This window comes from Suricata suricatta, chromosome 17 (assembly GCF_006229205.1).
Source record: "Suricata suricatta isolate VVHF042 chromosome 17, meerkat_22Aug2017_6uvM2_HiC, whole genome shotgun sequence".
NCBI lineage: Eukaryota > Metazoa > Chordata > Mammalia > Carnivora > Herpestidae > Suricata > Suricata suricatta.
This window is the reverse complement of record NC_043716.1, coordinates 28,149,420-28,172,126: the sequence shown is the minus strand read 5'-3', so window position 1 is coordinate 28,172,126 and position 22,707 is coordinate 28,149,420. Positions and strand designations below refer to the sequence as shown.

Sequence of the window (22,707 nt, the reverse complement as noted above, 5' to 3'; positions counted from 1 at the left end):
TGCTCTCACTCACTGAGACGCTGCTGTGAGCAGGGGGGAGGTGGAGGTGCAGAGAGATCACTGAACTGCAGAGCTCTGGCCCCGTTGTCTCTGGGCCTCAGGGCTGCATGTCCTGGGTAAGCACATCCATCTGTCATGTATGTCAAGGGGGGAGAGGTGGCCAACTGGGCTGTCCATGACAGAGATGAAAAATCTCTGGTTGTAAAGGGAGCTCTTGCCCCTGAGAAATGAAGCATGCCCAGGCTTCCTAGAGGCTCAGGGAGGTCCCTCCTCGGCTCAGATGAGGACCCTGGCTCCCTATGGGTCCGCTGTATTTTTAATTCTGCTCCACTCCTCTTTTTGTCCTGACCTGTTAGTCTCAGCCCCTTGCATCTCTCCCCACCCCCCCCCGCCCCACACACACACACACTCCCAGCTCCTACTTCTGACAAAGCTCCCTGAGAGTCAGGTGTCTCCGTGCACCTGTGGTGGCTTCTGTCCACAGCTATTCAGCTGCCCCAGCAAGTCCCTGTGTCCAGTGTCAATGGGTCTGGCACTCCACTGCTGCCCCACCTCCCAGGTCAGGGGTGCAATGCTGTCCCAGTAAGGATACTTCCTGAGCCCTCAGGGAGCTCCGCCGAGAAAACCACTTAATCCAAGGCAGAAGCACTGCAGGTTTAGGGCAGAGATGCAGAGTGTTTGAGGGGCCCAGAGTGGTGAGGGCCTAGCTTCAAATCCCAGCTACCAGTCATGGGAACTTGAACAGACTGTCTTTAGGAGGCAGGATAATGCCCCCCCACCCCCCCACCTCCGCACACAGTATCCGTATCCTATTCCCTGGACCCTGTAAATGTATTACCTCGCATGACAGTGAGGAGATGAGGTCACAGATGGAATTAAAGTTGCTAATCGGCTGACTTGAAGATAGAGAGACAGTCCTAGTTTACCTGAATGGGCTCAATGTCATCGCAAAGGTCTTTAACCGTGGAAGAGAGAGGCAGAAGGGACAGAATGATGTGGTGTGAGAAAGCCACAGCCTGTCACTGCTGGCTTTGAAGACGGAGGAGGGGGACAGGGGATGAGAACGTAGGTGGCCTCTAGAAGCAGAAAGAGGTGAGGAAACACCTACAGAGCCTACAGAGAACAACGCAGCTTCTGCATAATGTGACAGATTCACGTTGTTTTAAGCCATTAACTTTCTGTACTTCATTACAGCTAAGACCGCAAATAAATACACCATCTAAATTCTGTACACCTCAGCTTTCTCATCTCTAAAGTGGGGATAATAGCCACATCTACTGTATAGAGTAGGTGTGATGATTCAACAAGGAAGTGTATGGAAAAATCCTCATGTGGAGTTAGTCCTGAGACCCTCTGTAATTTCTCCCCAGACAAGCCCACCCAGGCTCCCTTGGGAACGGGGACAGGCCCCTCCCTGTAGCCCAGAGTACATGGGCGTCTCTCCTCACCTCTTTTTGCCAGATTCTCCTTGGGACCGTTCAGTCTATTTTCCCTTGCCCTCTCCATTTCTGATTTTGTTGCTCTTTGTCAGAGCAATCTCTGATTCTGGGAGTTGTGATCATGTAAGGGATTTAGGAGCTGCCACCCCCTTTCCACCCCAAAATGTATCCTTGGCTAGAAAACCAGCCTGTGCACCTGCTACTCCGTGACGGCTCTACTTCCAGAGCAGGCCCTGGGCAAGTCATCTCTTTACCAAAAGAGATGGCCCTCGTGAAAAATTGCTGGGTGTTTGTGTTTTCATCCATGTAGTCACAGAGCCATACGCTTTCTGATGCTGGATTCACACATACAGAGGGAGGGGCATCTCAGCTTTTCTTCTTGCAGAGAAAAGAGAGGAGACACCATGAGAGCAGGTTTAACACCAACGTTTATTAGAGCAGATAGGGGGGTAGATGACCAAGCAGCCTCCGCAGCCCCCCCACCCCCTGTGGTGAGCTTCCCCCCTCCCCCACCCCCAAGACTTCCCAGAGTCCTCAGGGCAGGCAGTCAGCTCCAAATGCCTCAGGGAAGCTCCCCCTTCTGCCCACCCCATCAAACCTGTGGGTGGAGGGTGAGCCAGCTATACTTAAAGCTGCTGGCTTTAGTGAGTGATGCAGGTTAGTAAAATGAAGCAGCATATGTATATTTGCCATTAATCCCCAAGGCACCCTTGGCTGTGCCCACAGCTCACGAGGTCTGAACCCTTCCATCTCCGCAGCTGAAAAGCAAACGAAAAGAGGAGCCTCATCCCGTTTCGACAGCCAGGTCGGTGTTTGTGAAAATGCTTGCTGGAAAAGAAGGAGAGAATAAATGATCGTGTGATGATCCTGTGGATAAGAAGGAGAGGAGAGGGGAGGAGGGGGAGGAGGTAGGGGAGGAGGAGGGAGAACAGCTGTCTATCCCTGAGCCCTTCCCCCGTGTGTGCCAGGCCACCCCGTTGTCCGTGCACTGACTTTTTTTTAACACTCTGAACAACCATGTGAGGGAGGAGCCCTTACCATCCTCATTTGCAGATGAGGAAACAGAGAGAAATCGGACATTTTCCCCCATGATCAGATTTCACGATCTGAAGGCTCCCTGAGTCAGTGCGCCCCTCCAGCCGCCATTTCCCTGTAAGTGCGAGCTACCTGCAGTGAGGCCTCGCTGCCATCTGGGTTTCACAGGAGCCAGAGGTCCTCGCTCGGGCTCACCCGCAGGGCCCCATCCCACCCAGCAGCAGAGGATGGGGCTACCACGGGGCGCGCTCACCCAGAGACCACTCTTCCCACCTGGCCTGCCCAAGGGTAACAGGTGTCTCTCTTTCTGGAGGGATGTCAGTCTGGCCCTTACCCCTCCAGCAGCTGCTCCTCTCACTGTTGGCTGCCACCCCTGGGAGGGACCCCAGGACCCGGCAGTGCCGTCCACAGGGAGGGTGTGGGATGTGGTGTTGCCAGAAGACGGACACCCCAACCGCTGCCCAGCGTGAGTTAGGGGCGTAATCCTGCTCAGTTAGCGCCTCCATAACACGGGGTTAAATGTGTGCCCTCAAATGGCACAGGACTGTTAAGAGGATCGACACGGAAACTTTGTGCGCAAGTGCTCTGCAGATTACACAGAGCAACACTCTACAGGGAGGGTCCAGGGCCGACTCGCAATAGCTCGAAATCAACAATAAAGACAGAAGAGTTCTCTCCACCGCAGATGATAAACTACCCAATTATGTCCTGTCTTGCTTTGTCGATAAAATTATAGAGGAGGAACTGCAGCCGCTAGGCTTACCCTCTGAAGGGATTTGCTACTTTATCTAACAGGATCTGGGAAGGAGGAGAGAGACTGGGAGGAAGAAGCAAGCCACCTGCCTCACAACTGTGCGGGTGCTGGCAGTCCAGTTCAGGGGCCTGAAAGAGCAAGCCCAGCGCAAGAGGGGGCGGAATGGATCGGCCAGGCAGACCCCCAGGCCAGAAGACTAGGGGAGGGCAGGAAAGAGGTTGCTGGTCCTGGTGATGGTCGTAAAATATGTCAGTCACAGGTCAAGCCCATGGTTCTTGACCCCGCCTGCAAAGACCCGAGTCCCCACAAGCCATACTTCTCCAGATTTACATTCCAGTGCGACCTTTCTGGACAGCAAATAGGGTCACATCCCTTCCCTGTTTGGGATCTCTTTATGAGACGGGAGGGGTCAGGCTCCCTGGTGTGTCCCTAGAGCCCCTCTCCACCTGGCTGCTGCCTCTCACCCCTGCCTGGCTCTTGCCAGTCCCCAGCCCACAGCCAGCTAGCCAGCCAGTTCTCCTAAGCCATGGCCTCGAAACCCGGAGCCATGCGTGTGCCACCCCCCCCCCCGCCATCCCCTGCCGTCCCCACGCAGTCCCCTGCCGTCCCCCCTAAGACCCCCCGCCCTCTGCTGTCCCCCTCCATCCTCCCCACTGCCCACCCCATCCCTCCTGCAATCCCTCCGCCCCCACCGTCCCCCTACACCAGAGGCCTGGGCGGGGGAAGGGACCTACCGGAGGCTGGTCCCGGGCCCCTCACACTGGATGGACCACGTTCCTGTCGCAGTGGGGCTTGCAGTGCGGGTTCAGCCAGTGCTCCAGGAACTGCTCCTCGGCGCGGTGCTCCAGGCTGAGCAGATGATGCATGTACTCCTGTGCGAACAAGCCCACGCAGCAGAGAGGCGGTTCAGCCACAGCTGAGCCCGGTGGAGCACAGCGGAGTGCTCCCAGACGGCGCGGCCAGCCTGGGTGAGGCTAGGAGGCTGGGAGGCTGACCGAGGGCAACCCGCCCCCCCACGCCTCCCTTCAGGGAAACGCGGTCCTAAGGGCAGAAGGGGTGCGTGTCTGTGGGAACTCACTCACACTGCTAACGGGGTATAACATGGAAATGGCTCCTTGAAAGCCAGGTAGCAGACTGCAACCCAGAAATCCCTCTCCTCGATTACGCCCCTGAGAAGGGTCCTCAAACGCTGTCAGGACTCACAATCGCCTGGGGGACTTGTCAAAACACAGAGTGCCAGGTGTGACCCCCAGAGTTTCTGATCCAGGGAGTCTCAGCTCGGGCTCCAGAATTTATTACGTTTCTGGCAAGTTTCCAGCCAATGCTGACGCTGCTGGTCGCTTTGAGAGCAAGAAAAACGTGTTATCAGGAGCTGCATAAGAATAGGAATGTTCGCAGCAGGGGCGCGGGGGTGGCTCAGCCGGTTGAGTCAGCTCAGGTCATGATCCCATGGTTCGTGGGTTCGAGCTCCGAATCGGGCTCTGTGCTCTCTCAAAACAAACAAATAAACTAAAAAAAAAAAATAGCATGTTGAGTGAAAGAACAAATCCAAGAAGACAAGATTCATGGTGTAACACCATTCTTTAAAGTCTCAAAACAGGCATCGCTAAATAAAATATTATTTATGGCCACATACATTTGTGATTAAAAAATCATCTTTTTTAAAAGGCAAGGGATAACTATAAGAAAGCTAAAGTCACTCTACTATTATCAAACAAAAGAGCCCTTACAACCAAAAAAGTGGTCCTCAAAATGTGAAAGAGTCCAACCTCAAAACGTCAAGCCTGAGTGGCTGGTGACTGCACTGCCAGGCACGGGCCCAAGCAAAGCCCCGGCTGTGCACGTGGATGTTCAGAGCACATCACTCATCATAACCAAAAAGTGGAAACAACCAAATATCCATCAACTGATGAATGGATCAATAAAAGGTGGTACCTCCATCCAGTGGAATATTATTTGGCCACAATGAGGTACTGACATGTGCTTGGACATGGATGAACCCCGAAAACATGGTGCTGAGTGAGAGAAGCCGGTCAACAGGAACCACATGTTGTAGGATCCCATTGCCATGAAAGGCAGCCAGCCCTGCATGTCGGCGTGTTCACAACGGAGAGCAGCTCACCGTCCGGTGTGGCCACCTCGGGCCATCTACCCGGGAACGCGAACCAGAAGGCAGACCGCCATTGTCTCCCTCACCCTCACACTCACGTGACCCCGAGCATGGAGACTTCGAGTAACTCCTGATGGCCCCAGATGCACCCCCTTCATTGCTGCCATGTCTGTGGGTGGGGTTCTCAGTGCCACCCATCCAGGCTATGACAGCCTCCTCACCCCTCCACTCCTCCCTCTGTCCCCCTCCGTCCACCCCACGTCACACCTGCCGTCACCACCTCTGCTCCAGCCTGACAGTGACTGGTCCAAAATGCTGCCAAAGGGGGCCACGGCTGTCCACAGGCTGTCACCAGCACGGCCCGCCGGGGAGGAGGAGCAAGCGAGCTGGGTGGCAGCCCCGGATAGCATCACAGCAGCCGGCAGGTGAGGGCAGCTCCCTGGAGGGTCCATGCCGGTTCCCCACACTTCACAACAACAGAGCCAAGCCCCGTCTCCTGCCCTGCTCCACAGTTGTCGCCACAGCCTTGCTGATCTCTGGCCTTCTCCAGAATCACTTTCTCCCAAACATGGTTCACCTCCAGGGGCTTTACTAAAGGGGCCATTCACAGCCATGTGGACCGGGTTAAGGGAACCTCCAAAGAACATTCCAGCACTCAGGGACTAGCAATAGAGGGAAGCCACGGATACGCCTAGTCCCGCAGGGTTGTGGAGGGGCACAGCCTCTGCAGGGCAGGGAGGGAGCAGGGAAACAAACACCCCACCGTCTGTCTCCTCTTGCCCCCCATCTCCTGCCTCAGCCAAGCAGAAGCCAGCCTGCCAGGGAACCTGGCAGTGCAGTCCCTGGGGGCCAGCCACCTGAGCTGGGCAGGGCAGGTGCAGGCTGGACGGGGGATGGGGTGGAGGAGCCAGAAGCCAGGATGATGGGCACAAGGGGTGCACTGCTGACAGAAGAAGGGAGCACGAATAACGGATGCGCCTGAGGTCTGGACAGAGAGCCGCCCACGGAATACACTGAGTGCGGGGACCCAGCCTCGGGGGACCACTGCTTGCCCTGCGCGCCCTCCTCCCTGTTTGCTCAGGCTCTGCCCTCGTGCACCTGAGGGTCACGTCCAGGGGCAGGTGGTCTTCTCACCACAGCTCAGTCTTCAACAAAGCCAGCTCGGGATGTGGGCTTCCCCACATTGTTTCTCATTAAATTATCTCGTGTAAATGATACACACACACACACACACACACACACACAAAATCAGAAGGTTGCTTCTTAAATAAGAGGGAAAGTGTTCTTTTTCTCCTGCCTCGGTGACAAAAGTCTCTTCCTTCCCTGCATCCCTTGTCTTTTCACCTCCTGGTGCAAATAGAGACATAGCCCTGGACACCACTCAGACTACCTAGGAAAAGGGATTAAAAAAAAAAAATATATATATATATATATACATATATATACCCATGTTGCTTCCTTGCTTAAAATACTTGAATGGCTCCCACGGGGCTCAGGAGAAAATTCTAATTCCTTAGTGTGGTTTGTGGGGCTCTGGCCTTGCCCACCTCCTGACCTTCCCTCACCAGCAACCCCCCGCCCCCAAGCTTTCCCTGGATGGGCCGCACTGGTCCTGCTCTCTGAATCTATGCTATTCTCTCTGCCTAGAATGCCCACGTGCCTTCTCCTTCTCCTGTCACACCTCTACCCAACTTCTCAGACCTCGGGTTAGATGCTACTTCCTCCAAGAAGCCTTCTCAGATTTCCTGTGACCCCAGCGCTCCCTGGATGTCCCCCCTAGCACAGCCCTGCTCACTCTGTCTGGCAGTGACCTCTTTCCCTGAGAGTAAGGATTTAACTGGTCCACATCACAGTTTTTAGTGGAGGTGCCATGTGGGCGGAGCCACACATTGGCACATGAACCTCATGTTGTCTCCTCAAAAGAGAGGAGGTGGAGATTGGGAATGGTTTTTAACTTGGAGGATGTATGCTGTTGACATCGCCCTGAAAAAAGCCCTGAGCGCTGTAACGATGGGATGGGAACCATCACAAGGCACGAAGCAGATCCATAGAAACAATTTAGGCAACCCGAAACAGCAGGCAAATAACCAGAAACGTGGCATCTCACCTCGAGAGAGAGTAGTCCTATTCAGTAATATCGGTACAAGATTAAACTGTTTTGGTATGTATCGATATCACAAAAATCCTAAAGCCTGGACACCCTCCTATGGCACTGGTAAAGCTTTAAGAGATGATCCACAAAAAAAAAGAAAAAAAAAAGAGAGAGAGAGAGAGATGATCCAGTTTAGAACTTTAAGTTTTTACGTTTCTATGAAACTTCCTCCTCTAGGAAGTCTGTGTCCTGTATTAAACATAGCTTTTATTTTTTTTAAACATTTATTTATTTTTGAGAGACAAAGCATGAGTGGGGGAGGGACAGAGAGAGAAGGAGACACAGAATTGGAAGCAGGCTCCAGGCCCCAGGCTCCCAGCTGTCAGCACAGAGCCTGATGCAAGGCTCGAACTCATAAAAGGTGAGATCATGACCTAAGCCAGTCAGATGTTTAAACAACTGAACCACCCAGGTGCCCCCAACACAGCTTTAAAAAAACAAAATTGAATGACTGTGCAATGGAATTAATTACAAAGTGCCCAATTTTCCTGAAATTTTTTTTCTTTCCCACAGGAACCATGCAGTTTGAATTTGTTGTATGGAAGTTGTTTTCATCTGACTTGTCAAGATGCAGCCCTCCTCCCAGGGGGGGGGGGGGAGGAGGTCTGTGGGGCAGCCAGGGAGGGGCGGGTGGTGAGAGGCTCCGGAGGATCCCACTGTGTGTACGGTGAACCCCCAGCTGCTTGCGGGACCTGTTTGTGAGTTTGGGGCTGAATCCTGCCCTGTCTGGGGAGTCTCTGGGCAGAGGAAGAAGAATTGGGGGGAAAGGAGGGCCATGTGGGGTCTTGTAAATGAAGAACAAAGGCTTCCCAGCACACAGCTATCCTGGCTCCACTGTTCCGTGTGAGCAGCTCACTGAAGGAAGCCCCAGCTGCCGTCTCCTTGCCTGCCTGTGTGCCAGACAGCGGGAGAGAGGTAAAGAGGTCCAGGTGTGAGCCCGGGTCGGGATCTGTTCAAACCACACCCTGCCGATGTCGCCTGACCTCTGGGGCTTCAATGTGTCCATCCGCCAGACGAGATGGCCCTAGCGCTTACTCCTCTGGGTTGCCAGGATTAAATGAGATGATACACTTTCTGTGCGGCACACGTAGTCTCCGTCTGCCCCTCTAAATCCATTCCTCCCCTCCTTCACCCGGGCCTGTGCAGAGAGGCTGGCCCAAAAGTGCAATGAGACTCCCCTGACCTGGGGCTTCCCGGTGGGTTTGACGTAGAGATGCCAGCAGGGCATCAGAGGTAGGGGTGAGGGAGGCGCAGGGTGTCCTCCCACGGTGCCTCCGGAGGAGTCCCAGCGTGTCAGCTGGCTGCATGATCTCCTGAAGGCCATCCATCGCTCCTACGGGGTGGCCCTCTCCTGTGCCAGGAACCCGCCTTTCCCCATCATGCCCAGTGGCTGTTGGCCCTGCTCCTTTACCATCATCTCTTGCTGGTTGACCCGAATCCTGCCACACCTTCACAAAAAGTCTCTTCATTAAGCTCTGTCCGATTCCTTCTGGTGACTCTGAGATAAGAAAGCTCTGAGCCTGTCTTGAGGTTGGGGGCTGTGGGGGGACCTCTCTCCCAGGAACTGGTCCAGAGGAACCTGTCAATAAACGCTTATTGAGTGAAAGACTAGAGTAGCTCTGGTCTGTGCTCCCCTTGGGGATCCACGGGGTCAGAACTCTTTTTAGAAGAATCCCAAGACATTATTTGCCTTCTCACTGTGTGCACTGGTGGGCAAAACAGGTGCCTTAACCAGAGTCAGGAGAGTGACAACCACTATCACTGTCCTTGTATCTTTCACCCTCACACACTCACAGTTAAAATGCACGAGTAAACACAGAACGTTCTTAAAACGCCAGTTACCCTGAAGAACCCTGATGAAAGGAGCCCAATGGGAAGCACGCAGATAGCACTTCTATCGCTCCACCAAGGACAATAGTCTCTAAGAAGAGCCCTTGTGTGGGGCGCCTGGGTGTCTCAGTCGGCGGAGCGTCACACTTCAGCTCAGGTCATGATTTTGCAGTTTAGGAGTTCAAGCCCTGTATCAGGCTCGCTGCTATCAGCACAGAACCTGCTTTGGATCCTCTGTCCCTCTCACTCTCTGCCTCTCCCCTGCTTATGCTCTCCCCCTCAAAATAAATAAACATTAAAAGAAATAAATAAATAAATAAAAAGAAGAATGCTCGAGGGATTGTTGGTGTCAAGGACAGAACTCTCCTTGAACGTGAACAAAGTGAGCCTTTCACTTCAAGGAAAACAGCTGCTGGTATAAATGATAAACTTCAGGCTTTTGAGAGAAATTAGGATTTTGGAAAACCTGACAGCCTCCATACTGACCGGCTTTCCTGATGAGATCAGTGTTGCTATTAACAAATGCCACCACCAGTAGATAGCATTTGTACGCCTCTTATGATTATATGCTCATTTGCCTCCTTGCTCAGTCCCTGTTCCCCTTCGCTGAACCTCCAACTGGCTTTTTGATGGCAGTGACCAAGGGCTACCTAGTATATGGCTCAGCGCTTGGCACATAATAGGACCTCAATTAAAAAAAAAACCTTTGAGAAATGTACAAATGAATAAATGAAATGATTGCTCTTTTTCCATGATGTTTCAAAATGCTCCTTAGAAGTTTTCTTGACATCTGTGTCGATCCGCTCATTATGATGGCCCGGGCCAAATGTACATAAAAAGCATCAGAGGGTAATCTATATTTCACACTCCTAAATAGCAGCTGAAATCATCGTTGAAGAAAAACAACCAAAACAGACACACACATAGAGAGAGAAAGAAATGAGTGCTGGTTTCCATGACATTTCCCTATTTATTTAAAATGTTAGGAAAATGGATATGCCACAAAGGCCGAAAAGCAATCATTAGTCAAAGATGAAACGCCAAGCTGCAAATCTGCTGAAAACCACAAATTCAACAATTGCATTGGCAGAGTTAGTAATGACCCGGCATTAATGATAAACTCAAATGTTCCTGGATCGAGAAAGAAGGGATAGATGGAAAGTAAGTTTTGATTTTTTTAAGTTCCTTTCTTTTAAGGGGAAAATAAGTTAAAAGCAACACAGAAACTAATATCTTCAGTCCACGTCCAATGCCAAGTGTTACGATCTAAGTAAATAATGTCTCAGTAATTAGAGCGGAAATTGGAAGTCATCCTTTCTTACGGCACTGCAGTGGTGTGATAATGAAATTAAATACCCACTGGACCCGGATCTAAGCTGAGAAACATAAAGTGGACAGTTAATCTATCAAGGCAGGAACTTTTTCCAAGAAGGCAAAATCCTTCCTCTGACATTTGCGTGAAATTAAGAGTCCATCAACATTTGGATAAATTATTTCGCTCATTAGTATGAGCAAGGTAAGCAGGTTGGCAGAAGGTAGCCCAGAACCTAACCACATGGGGACACCAGGAGGCTCAGCCCTAATGGAAGACAGATGGGGACGCGTGCAATTCACATCACAGTCACTTCAACCTGGCCTTTGAGATCATGGGGAACAAAAGGGTAGTAGTTACTACATATATTCATCAAGGGGCTAAACATAAAAGCATATCTTAAAAAGACTACTTACAATAAAGCTAACATGATTGATACTTGACCAACAAGAACATTCCTTAAAGGAACACAGGCCAAAATGGAAAGCATATTCCCAGGGACCATGAGCACTTCCCAACACACTCACAAAAGACATAATTTTAGCTTGGATGCTGTCTTACTAAAGAATTTTTATGGCTCACCCCAGCAGTTGGCAGATAACGTCTTCCCTAAATTTTGGGATGATTAGGAGAAATTTAATGAATTTAAGGGAAAACATAGAAATGGTTTCTTTGAAACAACCTTCCAGTTATAGGGTAGAGTTATGACCTACATAAAAATTTCTCCTTGGAGAGAAGAAAGAACAAGGAATAGGAATAAGTATAATGAGCATCTAGCAAATGTCAAATACTGTCCTTGGTGCTGGACACCCAGAAGTGCGGCAAAGAGCCCATCTGCTCAAGCGTGTAGAACAGTCTAGTAGGAGAGACAGACTTAAAAAACAAAAAAAAAGTCAAAAATAGCTGTCTTGTGCTGTGAGTTTTATGCCAGAGGGATGTTCTCATTCATGGTAGGAGGGTAGGGGCATCAGTGGGCCTTCCCATAAAGGCATCATTTAAGGTGAGTCTCTAATGAATAAGAATTAAGCCAGGCAGACAGGAACAGAAGAAGCGAGTGCAAAGCCAAGCACTAGAAGAGGGCTTCAAATTCTAAACCGCACGACTGCACACAACCTGCTTCTCCTCACAGGTTTCTAATGCTGCTGGATGGCACCAAGTTGTCCATATAAACATGTCGTGTTTGATGCACGTTCCTCCCCTCACTGTGCCCCCCCCCCCCCCGCCCCAGAAATGGCCAACTGGTCTCCAGTTTAAGGTATTGTAATCATGCTCCCCTCACCCCTTTTTCTAAAAACATCTAAAAACTCTCCTGGAGGATAAGCATGTAAGCTGATTTAAAAAGAAAGAAAGAGAGAAATGGAGAGAGAGATAGAAAGGAAGGAAGGAAGGAAGACCTTTTGGAAAGCAATTTGATGACATATACTAAAAGCTTTAAAAATATTCATATCCTGGGGCACTTGGGTGGCTCAGTTGGTTTGCTTCCAACTTCGGCTCAGTTCATGATCTCATGGTTTGTGAGTTCAAGCCCCGAGTTGGGCTCTGTGCTGACAGTTTGGAGCCTGGAGACTTCTTCGGATTCTATGTCTCCCTCTCTCTCTGCCCCTCCCCCACTCATGCTTTCTCTCTCTCTCTCTCTCTCTCTCTCTCTCTCTCTCTCTCTCTGAAAAATAAACATTAAGAAATATATATTCATATCCTTGGATTCAGTAATTTACTTTCTGAGACTCTCTCAGAAATGTTCCAAATATTAAATAGTCCAAAATATCATAAGTGCTTTAAGAACAAAAATATTCAGAATATTTTTTGTATCAGAAAAATAGTTGAAATGATACAACTATCTAACAAGAGAGTAATTTGGTATCATTATCATTATAAAGAGTTTATAACAATATGGGGAAATGCGTATGTTATCATATTAAAAGAAAAACCAGGATACAAAATTATAGATCAAGCAGGAGCCGACTTATTTTAAAATAAAGACATGGAGACTAGAAAGCAAAACACCAAAAAATGGCAATGCTGTCTTTGGGGAGAGGAAACAGGACTACACCTGATTTTCTTTTTTTGACTCTTCCTTGGTTTCCAATTTTTCTATAATAAATACAAATGGCTTAAATTTTTATCTGTAATTACACAAGTAACACATGAACACACTGTTGTTTAAAATTCAAACACCAAATATAACGTTCCCTGGAGCCCCACCATCCCTCTCGTGGGGTTGTTTTTTTTTTTTGCGAGATTTATACATACGTTTATCACAGATAGAAAACTGTGAGGCACCTGGAGGGTTCAGTCAGTCGAGCGTCCGTCGCTTGGTTTCAGCTCAGGTCATGATCTCAGTTGTGGGGCTGAGCCCCCCGTCAGGCTCTCTGCTGATGGTGTGGAGCCTGCTTGGGACTCTCTCTCTCTCTGCCCCTCCCCTGCTCATGCTCTGTCTCTGTCTCTCAAAAATGAAAAACATTTGAGAAATTTTTAACAAATAAACATTTTTAAAAATTGAAAACGGAGTGTACTGGACTGAGTGGCATCCCCCCGACTGTGTTCATCTGGAACCTGCACATGTGACCTTCTTTGGAAACAAGGTCTTGGCAGATGTAACCATGCGAAGATGAGATCAGACTGAATTAAGGTGGACCCTCAGTCCAATGACCGGTGTCCTTAACAAATTAGTGCAATTTAGACACAGGGACACACAAGGCCATGTGATAATGGATGCAGAGACGGGTCAAAAACTACCAAAGACTGAAGCAACCATCAGAAGCAGGGAGAGAAGCACAGACCGGATTCTCCCTTAGAGCCCCCTAGATGGAACCAACTGTCCCAACATTTTATTTTGAACTTCTAGTCTCTAGATCAGTGAGAGGACCGATGTCTGCTGCCAGAAGCCACCCCATTTGTGCTACTTTGTTATGGCGACCATAGGAAACAGATACACTGAGGAATACCAAAAAGTGTAAAAGGTGAAAGTAAAAAATTGCCCCAAATCTTATCACTGAGAAAATACTGTCATTGTTATTTGCGAACATGTCTCCATACATACAGGAGCGTAGATAAGTGAGGTTTGTTTTAAAACTTTATTTCTTTCCAGGGGCACCTGGGCAGCTTAATCAGTTAAGAGACCGACTTTGGCTCAGCTCATGATCTCACAGTTTGTGGGTTTGAGCCCCGTGTCAGGTTCTGTGCTGACAGCGAGCTCAGAGCCTGAAGTCTGCTTCAGATTCTGTGTCTCCCTCTCTCTCTGACCCTCCCCCTCTCATGCTCTGTCTCAAAAATAAATAAATAAACATTTTTTAAAAAACACTTTATTTCTTTCCATTTTGAAAGTGTAGCAATCCAAGTATTCTTATGCATACCGCTAGTGGGAGCCAGTACAGTTAACTAGGCAATTCGGCTGTTACTTAATTCAGTTAAAAGGGCATAAACCTTCTGACTCAGCAATTCCATTGCTTGTCACTGAATTCAGTAAAACACACGCGTACAAGGATCTTCATCACACACTGTAAATAACCAAAAATGTCCATCGTTCTGGGAAGGGCTAAACAAGTAGAAATACGTCTTAGTCTGTTCAGGCTTCTCCAACAAAACACTACAGACTGGGTAGCTTATAAAGCACAGGAATCTGTCTCACAGTTTGGAGGCTCTAAGTCCAAGGTCAGGGTGAGAGCACAGCCAGGTAGCGGCCCCCTTTCGGGTCACAGACTTCTCCCGGTATCTTCACTTGGCAGAGAGAGCGAGGGAGCTCAGTCTCCTTCAGGGGCGCCACGGGCAGCCTCGGAGGGTGAGGAGGGGTGAGAGTCTGAGTTTGGAGCCCAGGCAACTGGAAGGAAGTGGCACCATTTACCCCGAGGTGGAAGGCAAGAGCGGGAGCTGGTGTGATGGGACAGTCAGGAATTCCACTTAAGGGTCTGAGCTGCCTGTGAACTGCTGCCAGTCACGTGGATAGTCACGGAAATGAGTTCGGAGCTCCGGGTGAGGCCATGTCCAGCCATCACCGTAGATGTGATATTTAAACTCATAGGACTGGGGTACCTGGGTGGCTCAGTCAGTTAAGTGGTCAACTTCGGCTCAGGTCATGATCTTGCAGTTCGTGAGCTCGAGCCCCACATTGGGCTCTGTGCTGACAGCTCAGAGCCTGGAGCCTGCTTCGGATTCTGTCTCCCTCCCTCTCTGCCCCTCCCCCACTCATGCTCTGTTTCTGTCTCAACAATAAACAAACATTAAAAAATTTAAAACAAAAAACTTTAGGGGCACCTGGGTGGCTCAGTTGGTTAAGAGTCCAGCTTCGGCTCAGGTCATGATCTCACAGTTCGTAGGTTCAAGCCCTGCATTGGGCTCTGTGCTGACAGCCAGCTCAGAGCCTGGAGTCTGCTTCAGATTCTGGGTCTCCCTCTTTCTGCCCCTTCCCTGCTCATGCTGTCTCTCTGTCTCTCAAAAATAAATAAAAAACATTAAATAATAAAAAAATAAAAAATTTTTTAAATAAGAAACTTTAAACTCACAGGACTGGATGAGGACAGTCTAAGGATCCACCAGAGCACACTGAGGCACAGAAACCAAAAAGGAGGACAAGAGGCCAAGGACAAGGTGTCCTGGAAGACTGGACCCAAATGAGCAGGGTGCCCAGAAAGAAGGGAGAGAAATCAGTTGTGTCACATAAAACAAACATGGGCCGGCTCCTGGTCCCCAGGACGCCGGGAACAGGGACTAAGGGCCTCCCTTGCAGTTAGGTCTCCAGGACCAAAGTCAGTTCTCTCCAGCCAAACCGGCAGGGAACCCGCGGGGCTGGTGGACTTGCAGACTTGTCCGCAGGAGGTGCATGGGAGCCTGAGGCCGGGCGGCCTGAGCTGGGGACCACATTCTGAGTACCAAGAGCACAGACCCAAACCCTGAAAATTAACGTAAGCACAATCATGACTAAGAAATATTCTAGGAGAGCTGAGAATTCTTTTTCCCCACTATCTCCCCTCTAGACATAAACTCGGACCTTCTTTCCGGGCATCAGTTTCTCCCCAGGCAGATTTTTTTCCTCCATTAGGATCTTGAGGCTTCATTAGACCAGAGCTTTTCTGATGGCACATCTTCACCAACTGAAGTATTTAGTCCCAGTGCAGACTCCAAAGTGATTCCGCAGAAACCTAACCCAGATGGGCTGCCCCCAAGCGAAACCCAGCCTTCTGGGAGTGCCCGCCCCACCCTTGTGAGGCCAAAGGTCCACTCCCCCAAGTCCCTGAAGATTTGGGGGCCATGTTTCTCCTGAATCAGTCTCATGGCCTGTGTGGCCAGCACGGTGGCCTCTAGATTTGAGTGATTACTGTCCTCTGTCCACCACACAACACGCCGCCCGCCGCTCCCCACGAAGAACCATGAACACAGCGTCGCTGTGTTAGACTCGCTCCTAAGGACTGGGGGTTGCGGAGGGTAGAACAGCTCAGAGAGCAGAAAACAACAGCAAATTGTTTTACGCCAGACGCTGCCGTAAAATAAAAGTATCCACTATTTGCGGCCATAAGGAATTTCTCAGTGCTGTGCCCTCCAGAGGCCCTGCCTTCCCATCTGCTTCTCTCTCTCTTCCACCCCTCTGCACATCCCCACCCTCCTGCCCCGCGCCCCGTACATTCAGCCTCCCTCCTGTTTTCTTCCCCACGACCATGGCTCCTCCGTCCCCGCCCCTCTGCCGTTTTACCTGCTTCTACCCAGGATCCCAGCAGGATGCTTACGCGTCTCTGGGGTGGAAACTGGCCCTCCCCACAACACAAGGACACACAAGTGACCTTTCCAACAGCAATGGTGTCCTTCCCACCACATAATCAGAGAAGAACAGTCCTTACAGTGAGCTGGCAGTGTCCCTCCCCTTGGATGCATGGGGCACAGCTTATCTGGACCTGTCTCCAAAAAGCCTATTATTTCTGCCAAAGCCAACATCTGCCATGAGCCACATGTCAAGATTACAAACATTGCTTAGTAAATACTCAGAAACTGCTGCAAATCTTCATGCTTGTTTGCATTTTGAATTCTAAATACCTCCCGAAAGCCCCACTCGCTCACCCCCATCACTGGCCTCTCCTCTCTCTGAGCCAGTTTTCTCTTGCGCAGTCCATCAGGGGGAAGAATTGAGATAAAATAACCAACCAGTCTCTCGGTGATCTCGAGTTAGAGGGGGCATGTGGGTCACGGCTCAGGTCCCACGGGCGCACGCATTCCCCAGATATCACTCCACCTGCTCCTCGGTCCTGTCCACCTGTCTCCTGGTACCACGGCAAGGAGGAGTGACAACCTGTCCAAAAATGTCACTTCCCACTACCCACGTCGAGTGGCATCTGAAGGGCAGTGAGAAGAGGCTGTGTCCCGGTCCTCTGCAGGGCGCCTCTCACCTGGCTTCCCTCTCCCCACTCCCCTGCTGGAAGTCCTCCTACTGACTGCAGAACGGAAGTCATGGCCTTCCGCCCAGGACCTCCCCTCGCCTCACCGGCTCCTTCATGTGTTCCAGGCACTCAAGTCAAGGGCAAAGGGGAAGAAAGGGAACTGGAATCCAGACCTTCTGAAAAAGTATTCTGCAAGGTCTTTTTCAAAGCATGCACACAGCCTCATACACACACACACCTACACACACACACACACACACACACACACACAGTATCTCCAATCTCGAATGCATAGGACAGTGCACCCACCTGCCTGTGTTGCTAGCAAAGGGACATCTGAGCAGATGGTTTGCTCAGAGAAACAAGGAAGGCAGCAAGTGGTCTTGGCGAAGGGTAAGGAGCCAGGCAGTGTGGCTCCCCACAGATCAAGGCAACTCAACCCCTCGGTTCCCACGCTGTAGGCCGTGAGCCCGGCCGTTCCACCCAGCAGCCCCTGCCCGCCTGGCCTGCTCCTGACCTGCCCACAGTGTCATGTGGGGCCACCGTGTCCAGTGCTCACACTCAACAGTGAAGCAGGACCAGGATCGTTGTGAAGCCAGCCGCTCGCCTAAAATGAGCAAATCGCCTCTTTTCCATGGGAGGTGATTGGTGTTACCCATTTTGCTCTCAACAAGTAAAAAGGAGAAGTCAACAGCAACACCCAAGGCGGGGGAAGAGGTCAGACGGAAGTGCAGGATGTCAGGTGCAGCAGCAGGGCCAGCGAGAAGCGAGGAGGCCCTGGTGCTTTAGAGAAGCCCTCTAGGGGCCTGGGCGGGAGCCCCGCGGCTCCTCGCCTGCGCGGGTCCTGCTGCGCTCCCTTGTCCCCGGAGCTGAAGACCGGCAGCAGCACGCCTGCATCGCCTGCATCGCCCCGCAGCTCTGTCCAGGGCCCTAAACCGTGAGCCCCGGAGTAAGTTTTCCAACCAGCGTCTCTGCAGATTCTCCCCACAAGTCACAACACGAAGGCAGGGAAGGGCGCCCCGGTTCAGAAAGACAAGGCAGGTGACGACCACAAACACCCAGGGCTGGAGGAGGCTGAGGGCCAAACTCAGAGGCACGAAGTCAGAGCGGAGCCCCCACAGGCGTGGCTGGCCGGGAGCGGGGAGGTGGGGCAGCTCGTGGGCGCCCGGGGGAGAGGAGGGCCTGGGCGGCCCAGTTACAGGACATGGCTCTCCGGCCTCCCATTCGGGGGTGACATCCGGCCGCCACGGGGCATTCTGGGACTCTGGCCTTCCGCCCCCCTGTTTCCTGTTGAAATACCGTGTGCATCGTAGGTGCGTGGGGCTGGCGCCTCCGGAGAAAAGGTGTGAGGAAGAGGGTGAGGTCACCGACACCTGAGACCCTGCGGGACCCCCATGGAGAGCCCACCTTGGACGGGGACCAGCACCCGGCGCGGCTTCGCGGAGGAGCACCCAGGCTGCGGCGCCCTCCCCGCAGGCCGCCGCAGCCCCGCACTCACCTGCAGCGGCTCGTCCGGGAAGCCCGGTTTGCTCGGCCTGTCCTGCCGGCGGGATCTCAGGAGCTGCTTGGCCTGCTTTTCCGGCAGAATCGGAGAGGCGTCTGAAAAAGTCAGGCAGGGCCCTCAGGGGCTCCGCAACACGAGCCCCTGCTCCACCTCGCCGTCCAAGGCCAAGGACTTGCAAGTTCGACTTCGGCCAAACACATAAGCTCTTTCACAGGGACCTGGCCCAAAGGACGTGGCATTCCAGAGAGCTCGGAGGGGAATTCTAAATTGTTTCTAACGTGATCAACTCAGAGCCAAAGCTGCGCAACGTGAGCATATTTACCTATTGCAATGTCGCATTTCTTTAAAAGTGAGTGCCAATTTAATGAATATGGAGTTTCTTTCTTTTTCTTTCTTTTTTAAGTAATCTCTATGTCCAATGTGGGCCTCGAACTCACAACTCCGAGACTAAGAGTCACACGCTCCACCAGCTGAGCCAGCCGGATGCCCCTGAATACGTTTTTTAAAGCATATTTTCTTCAGTTCTCTGGTCAATGTGTTTCTTGTCCCTTAGATTTGCTTCGATGGTTTGTTAATTGTTCTTTTTTAGTCCCCAAAGCACTAAACCAGCTAAAAGTTGCTACTGGAAGATTCTCCATGAGAACAAGACTGTTAAACTTGATAATGACACATGAGCTCTCAAAGAAGATATTATGATCATAAAATTATATTAAGTTTTGATAATCACATACAAACTCCAAATTTTATCATAAATAAAAGCTGTCCAGTTTTGATCATGTCATAGGAACTCTAAAAGACAGTATAGTTGAAGATTTATCAGCATTTCTGAGAATTAATATTCAAATATATTTAAAGATTAAGAAAATAGGGGGGCCTGGCTGGCTCAGTCGGTAAAGCATGCGACTCTTGATCTCTGGGTCATGAGTTCAAGCCCCACTTTGGGTCCACAGATTAAATAAATAGAACTTTAAAAAAAATAAAAATATTAAAAATGAAGACTAAAAAAAAAATTAGTCCCAATTCAGGGAGCCTGCTCTTAGGGAGAAAATAAAAAGCACCAAATTATTATATATTACATATTCTTTGAAATAAATAAATATTTTAAAAATATAAAATAGGCTTATTCCAGCTTGTCATGTCAGCAAAGAAATAGGCTGTTGTCAGGGTCCATGCTCACCTGAGAAGCAAGGCAGTAAGCTGAGGCCGAGGACAAGCGCAAATACCTTCTTCATCCTGTCTTCATTCTGCTCTCAGCCTCTGCAGAATGGATGCCCCCCAGACGGGCCAGCCTATTTGAAGGAAGCCACTTCCGGCCCCCTGTTTGTTTGTACTGTGACTAGCTACATTTACAGTATGATGGTAAGTGCATCTGACTCTGAGTTTTTAGTATGACCACTAAACTGTTTTCCTCCGGGTCCCTATAAATTTTCATCCTGAGCAAGGAAATCACCCCTCTGTGACGTGACCCTCAGAGCATGAACTGGAGATAGCATGTGATACTCACTCCGTTGAAACAGACAGACACCAACATTCGCTGGTTTGTGAGTGTCTGTTTTCGCCCCTGTTTTTAGCTCTGTCGTGAGTCGTGTCTTACATTTGCACGGTGTATGACATCTCTCCAAAGCCCGCTCACTAATCGGATTTGACCTTCTTAATAGTTTCAGAGGTAGGCAGGGAAATTGGCAAGGAACACAGTAAAGGGGAAATTTTTTTATTCAGCTGACTCTGGAGCCAGAACGCCCAGGATTCATGTCCTAGCTTCACCTCTTTCTAGCAATGTAGCCTTCAGTAAATCACTCACCCTTTCTGAACTTTGGTTTCCTCCCCTGTACGAAGGAGAAACAGTCTCAACCTTGTGGGTGTGATTAAAGAGAAGGGATAAGCAGCCCCTAGCACCCTATCCATTTTACAAATAAGGAAGTGAGGGGCGCCTGGGCGGCTCAGTCAGTAGCCTCCGACTCTTGATTTCAGCTCAGGTGACTGTCTCACCATTCATGAGTTTGAGCCCCGCGTCAGGCTCTGCATTGACAGCACAGTCTACGTGGGATTCTCTCTCCTCTTCTCTCTCTGCCTCTCCCCCACTTGCTCTCTATCACTCTCAAAATAAAAAAACAAACATTAAAAAAAAAATGAGGAAGTGAGGTTTGGAGAGGTGAAACCACATCCAAGTTCACACACTATGGATGCTGAAGTAGAGCCGAATTCTTCTGTCTTTAAAGCCTACTGCTCTTCCCATTACGCCCCAAAAGGCTTCCTGCAACAGGCTGTCAGTTAGAGGGGTGAGCCGCCCATTACAGACTCAAGGTTATTTTGAGGAAGACAATAAAATCTCAATAATCTGACGTTCTTTTAAATTCAAATCTGTAAATATTGTATAAAGAAATTATTAAATATATTCTTTACAACGTCTGGAAGATATGTGGCATCTATGGGGTTGAAGTTCTGGAGTCAGAGAAATGATCTGCAGTTTCTGTGGTCACTTTGCCCAGCTCGGAGGAAAACAATGTTCTCTCTGTAGTTGTCCGAATTAATGCTAATGTTGTGTAACTGATATTGAACCTGAATGTCCTAGCCACTCTGCTGGTAGGAAGACAGTTCGAACAGATCGTAAACAAGAGGAAAAAAATCATGCATTGTCAGCAAAGTTGCTCAGAATTAGGTTTTCAGTTTTATCCTCTCAGTTGCTATTAACATCCTTCTGTTTTTATGCAGCTTTCCATAACTGAGGAATTTTAGGAGCATTATTTTTGGAATAGATATTTGTCACATCACACACCTTGTGGTTTTTTACATGCACTTTCACATCTGTCATTGCTTTTGCTCGTGTGGTTGAATCAAACACTAGCTGTATTGTGTTGTCAAATACATACTTTCTTTTTTTAATTTTTTAATGTTTTTGTTTTTGAGACAGAAAGCATGAGCGGGGGAGGGGCAGAGAGAGAGGGAGACACAGAATCTGAAGCAGGCTCCAGGCTCTGAGCTGTCAGCACAGAGGCCAATGCGGGGCTCGAACCCACGAACCATGAGATCATGACCTGAGCTGAAGTCGGACACTTAACCGACTGAGCCAGCCAGGCGCCCCCAAATACATACTTTCAGTGGACCAGAAAAAAAAAACATAGACCTAGCTAGAGATGTCTAATGTGTCCAATGTAAATTTACTACAAAAGTATTTTTTTTAACATTTATTTATTACTGAGAAACAAAGAGAGACAGAGCATGAGCAAGGGAGGGCAGAAAGAAGGGGAGACACAGAATCTGAAGCAGGCTCCAGGCTCTGAGCTGTCAGCACAGAGCCTGACGCAGGGCTCAAGCCCATAAACCGTGAGATCATGACCTGAGCTGAAGTCGGATGATTAACTGACTGAGTTACCCAGGCGCCCCTACAAAAGTATATTTTAAATTCAGTAACTTCTGTCTATACCAGCGGTGTCCAATAAAAACATGATGTGATGGGGTGCCAGGGTGGCTCGGTTAAGCATCCAGCTTCCGGCTTCAGCTCAGGTCATGATCTCACGTTTGTGAGTTCGAGTCCCGCGTCGGGCTCTGTGCTGACAGCTCAGAGCCTGGAGCCTGCGTCGGTTCTGTGTCTCCCTCTCTCTCTGACCCTCCCCTGCTCATGCTGTCTCTCTCTGTCTCTCAAAAATAAATTAAAAAAAAATTTTTTTTTAAATGATGTGAGCCACAGATGCAAGCCGCATACATAATTTAAAATTTTCTAGTAGCCACATTTGTTAAGTGAAAAAAAAAACAGTGAAGGTTTTTTATATTCTTATGTATCATGAAATACCCAAAATATTATTATGTTGGTACATAATAAAGCTAAGCAAATTTGAGATATTTCCTGAGGTTTTTTTGTACCTCGTACAAAAAATTACGGTATGTATTTAACATTCATGCATTTCAAATGCTCAGCAGCCACATGTGGCTGGTGGCTACCGTCCTGGATGGCATGGGTCTAGATGCTTCCTTCTCTGTGGCCACCACCTGAGTCAAGGCCACTGTCACTCTGCCCCCAGCTTCCAGCAACAGGCTCCCAACTAGCCTCCCCTCCTGTTCACTTCAATCCACTCTCCATGCAGCAGCAATGATGGTCTCCTTAAAATAGAAATATAAAATAAGAAATGGACTTCATCACTTCGCTGCCTAAGAATCCTTTCTTATCGTCTCACTGGACTGAGAACAAAATCAGAATCCTTACCATGCACT

At 49.7% G+C, this 22,707-nt stretch overlaps 1 protein-coding gene across 1 annotated transcript; it reads right to left on the bottom strand.

Annotated features, from left to right (window-relative positions):
• Nucleotides 1-1,970: 1,970 nt before the first annotated feature.
• Nucleotides 1,971-19,730, bottom strand: C17H17orf67 (chromosome 17 C17orf67 homolog). Its single transcript, XM_029927005.1, has 4 exons — nt 19,676-19,730; nt 18,493-18,614; nt 3,963-4,100; nt 1,971-2,267 (listed from the first exon to the last, which is right to left on the bottom strand). The coding sequence occupies exons 1-3, from the start codon at nt 19,728-19,730 to the stop codon at nt 3,984-3,986; spliced, it is 294 nt and encodes a 97-aa protein (XP_029782865.1). The 3' UTR covers nt 1,971-2,267; nt 3,963-3,983.
• Nucleotides 19,731-22,707: the final 2,977 nt, after the last annotated feature.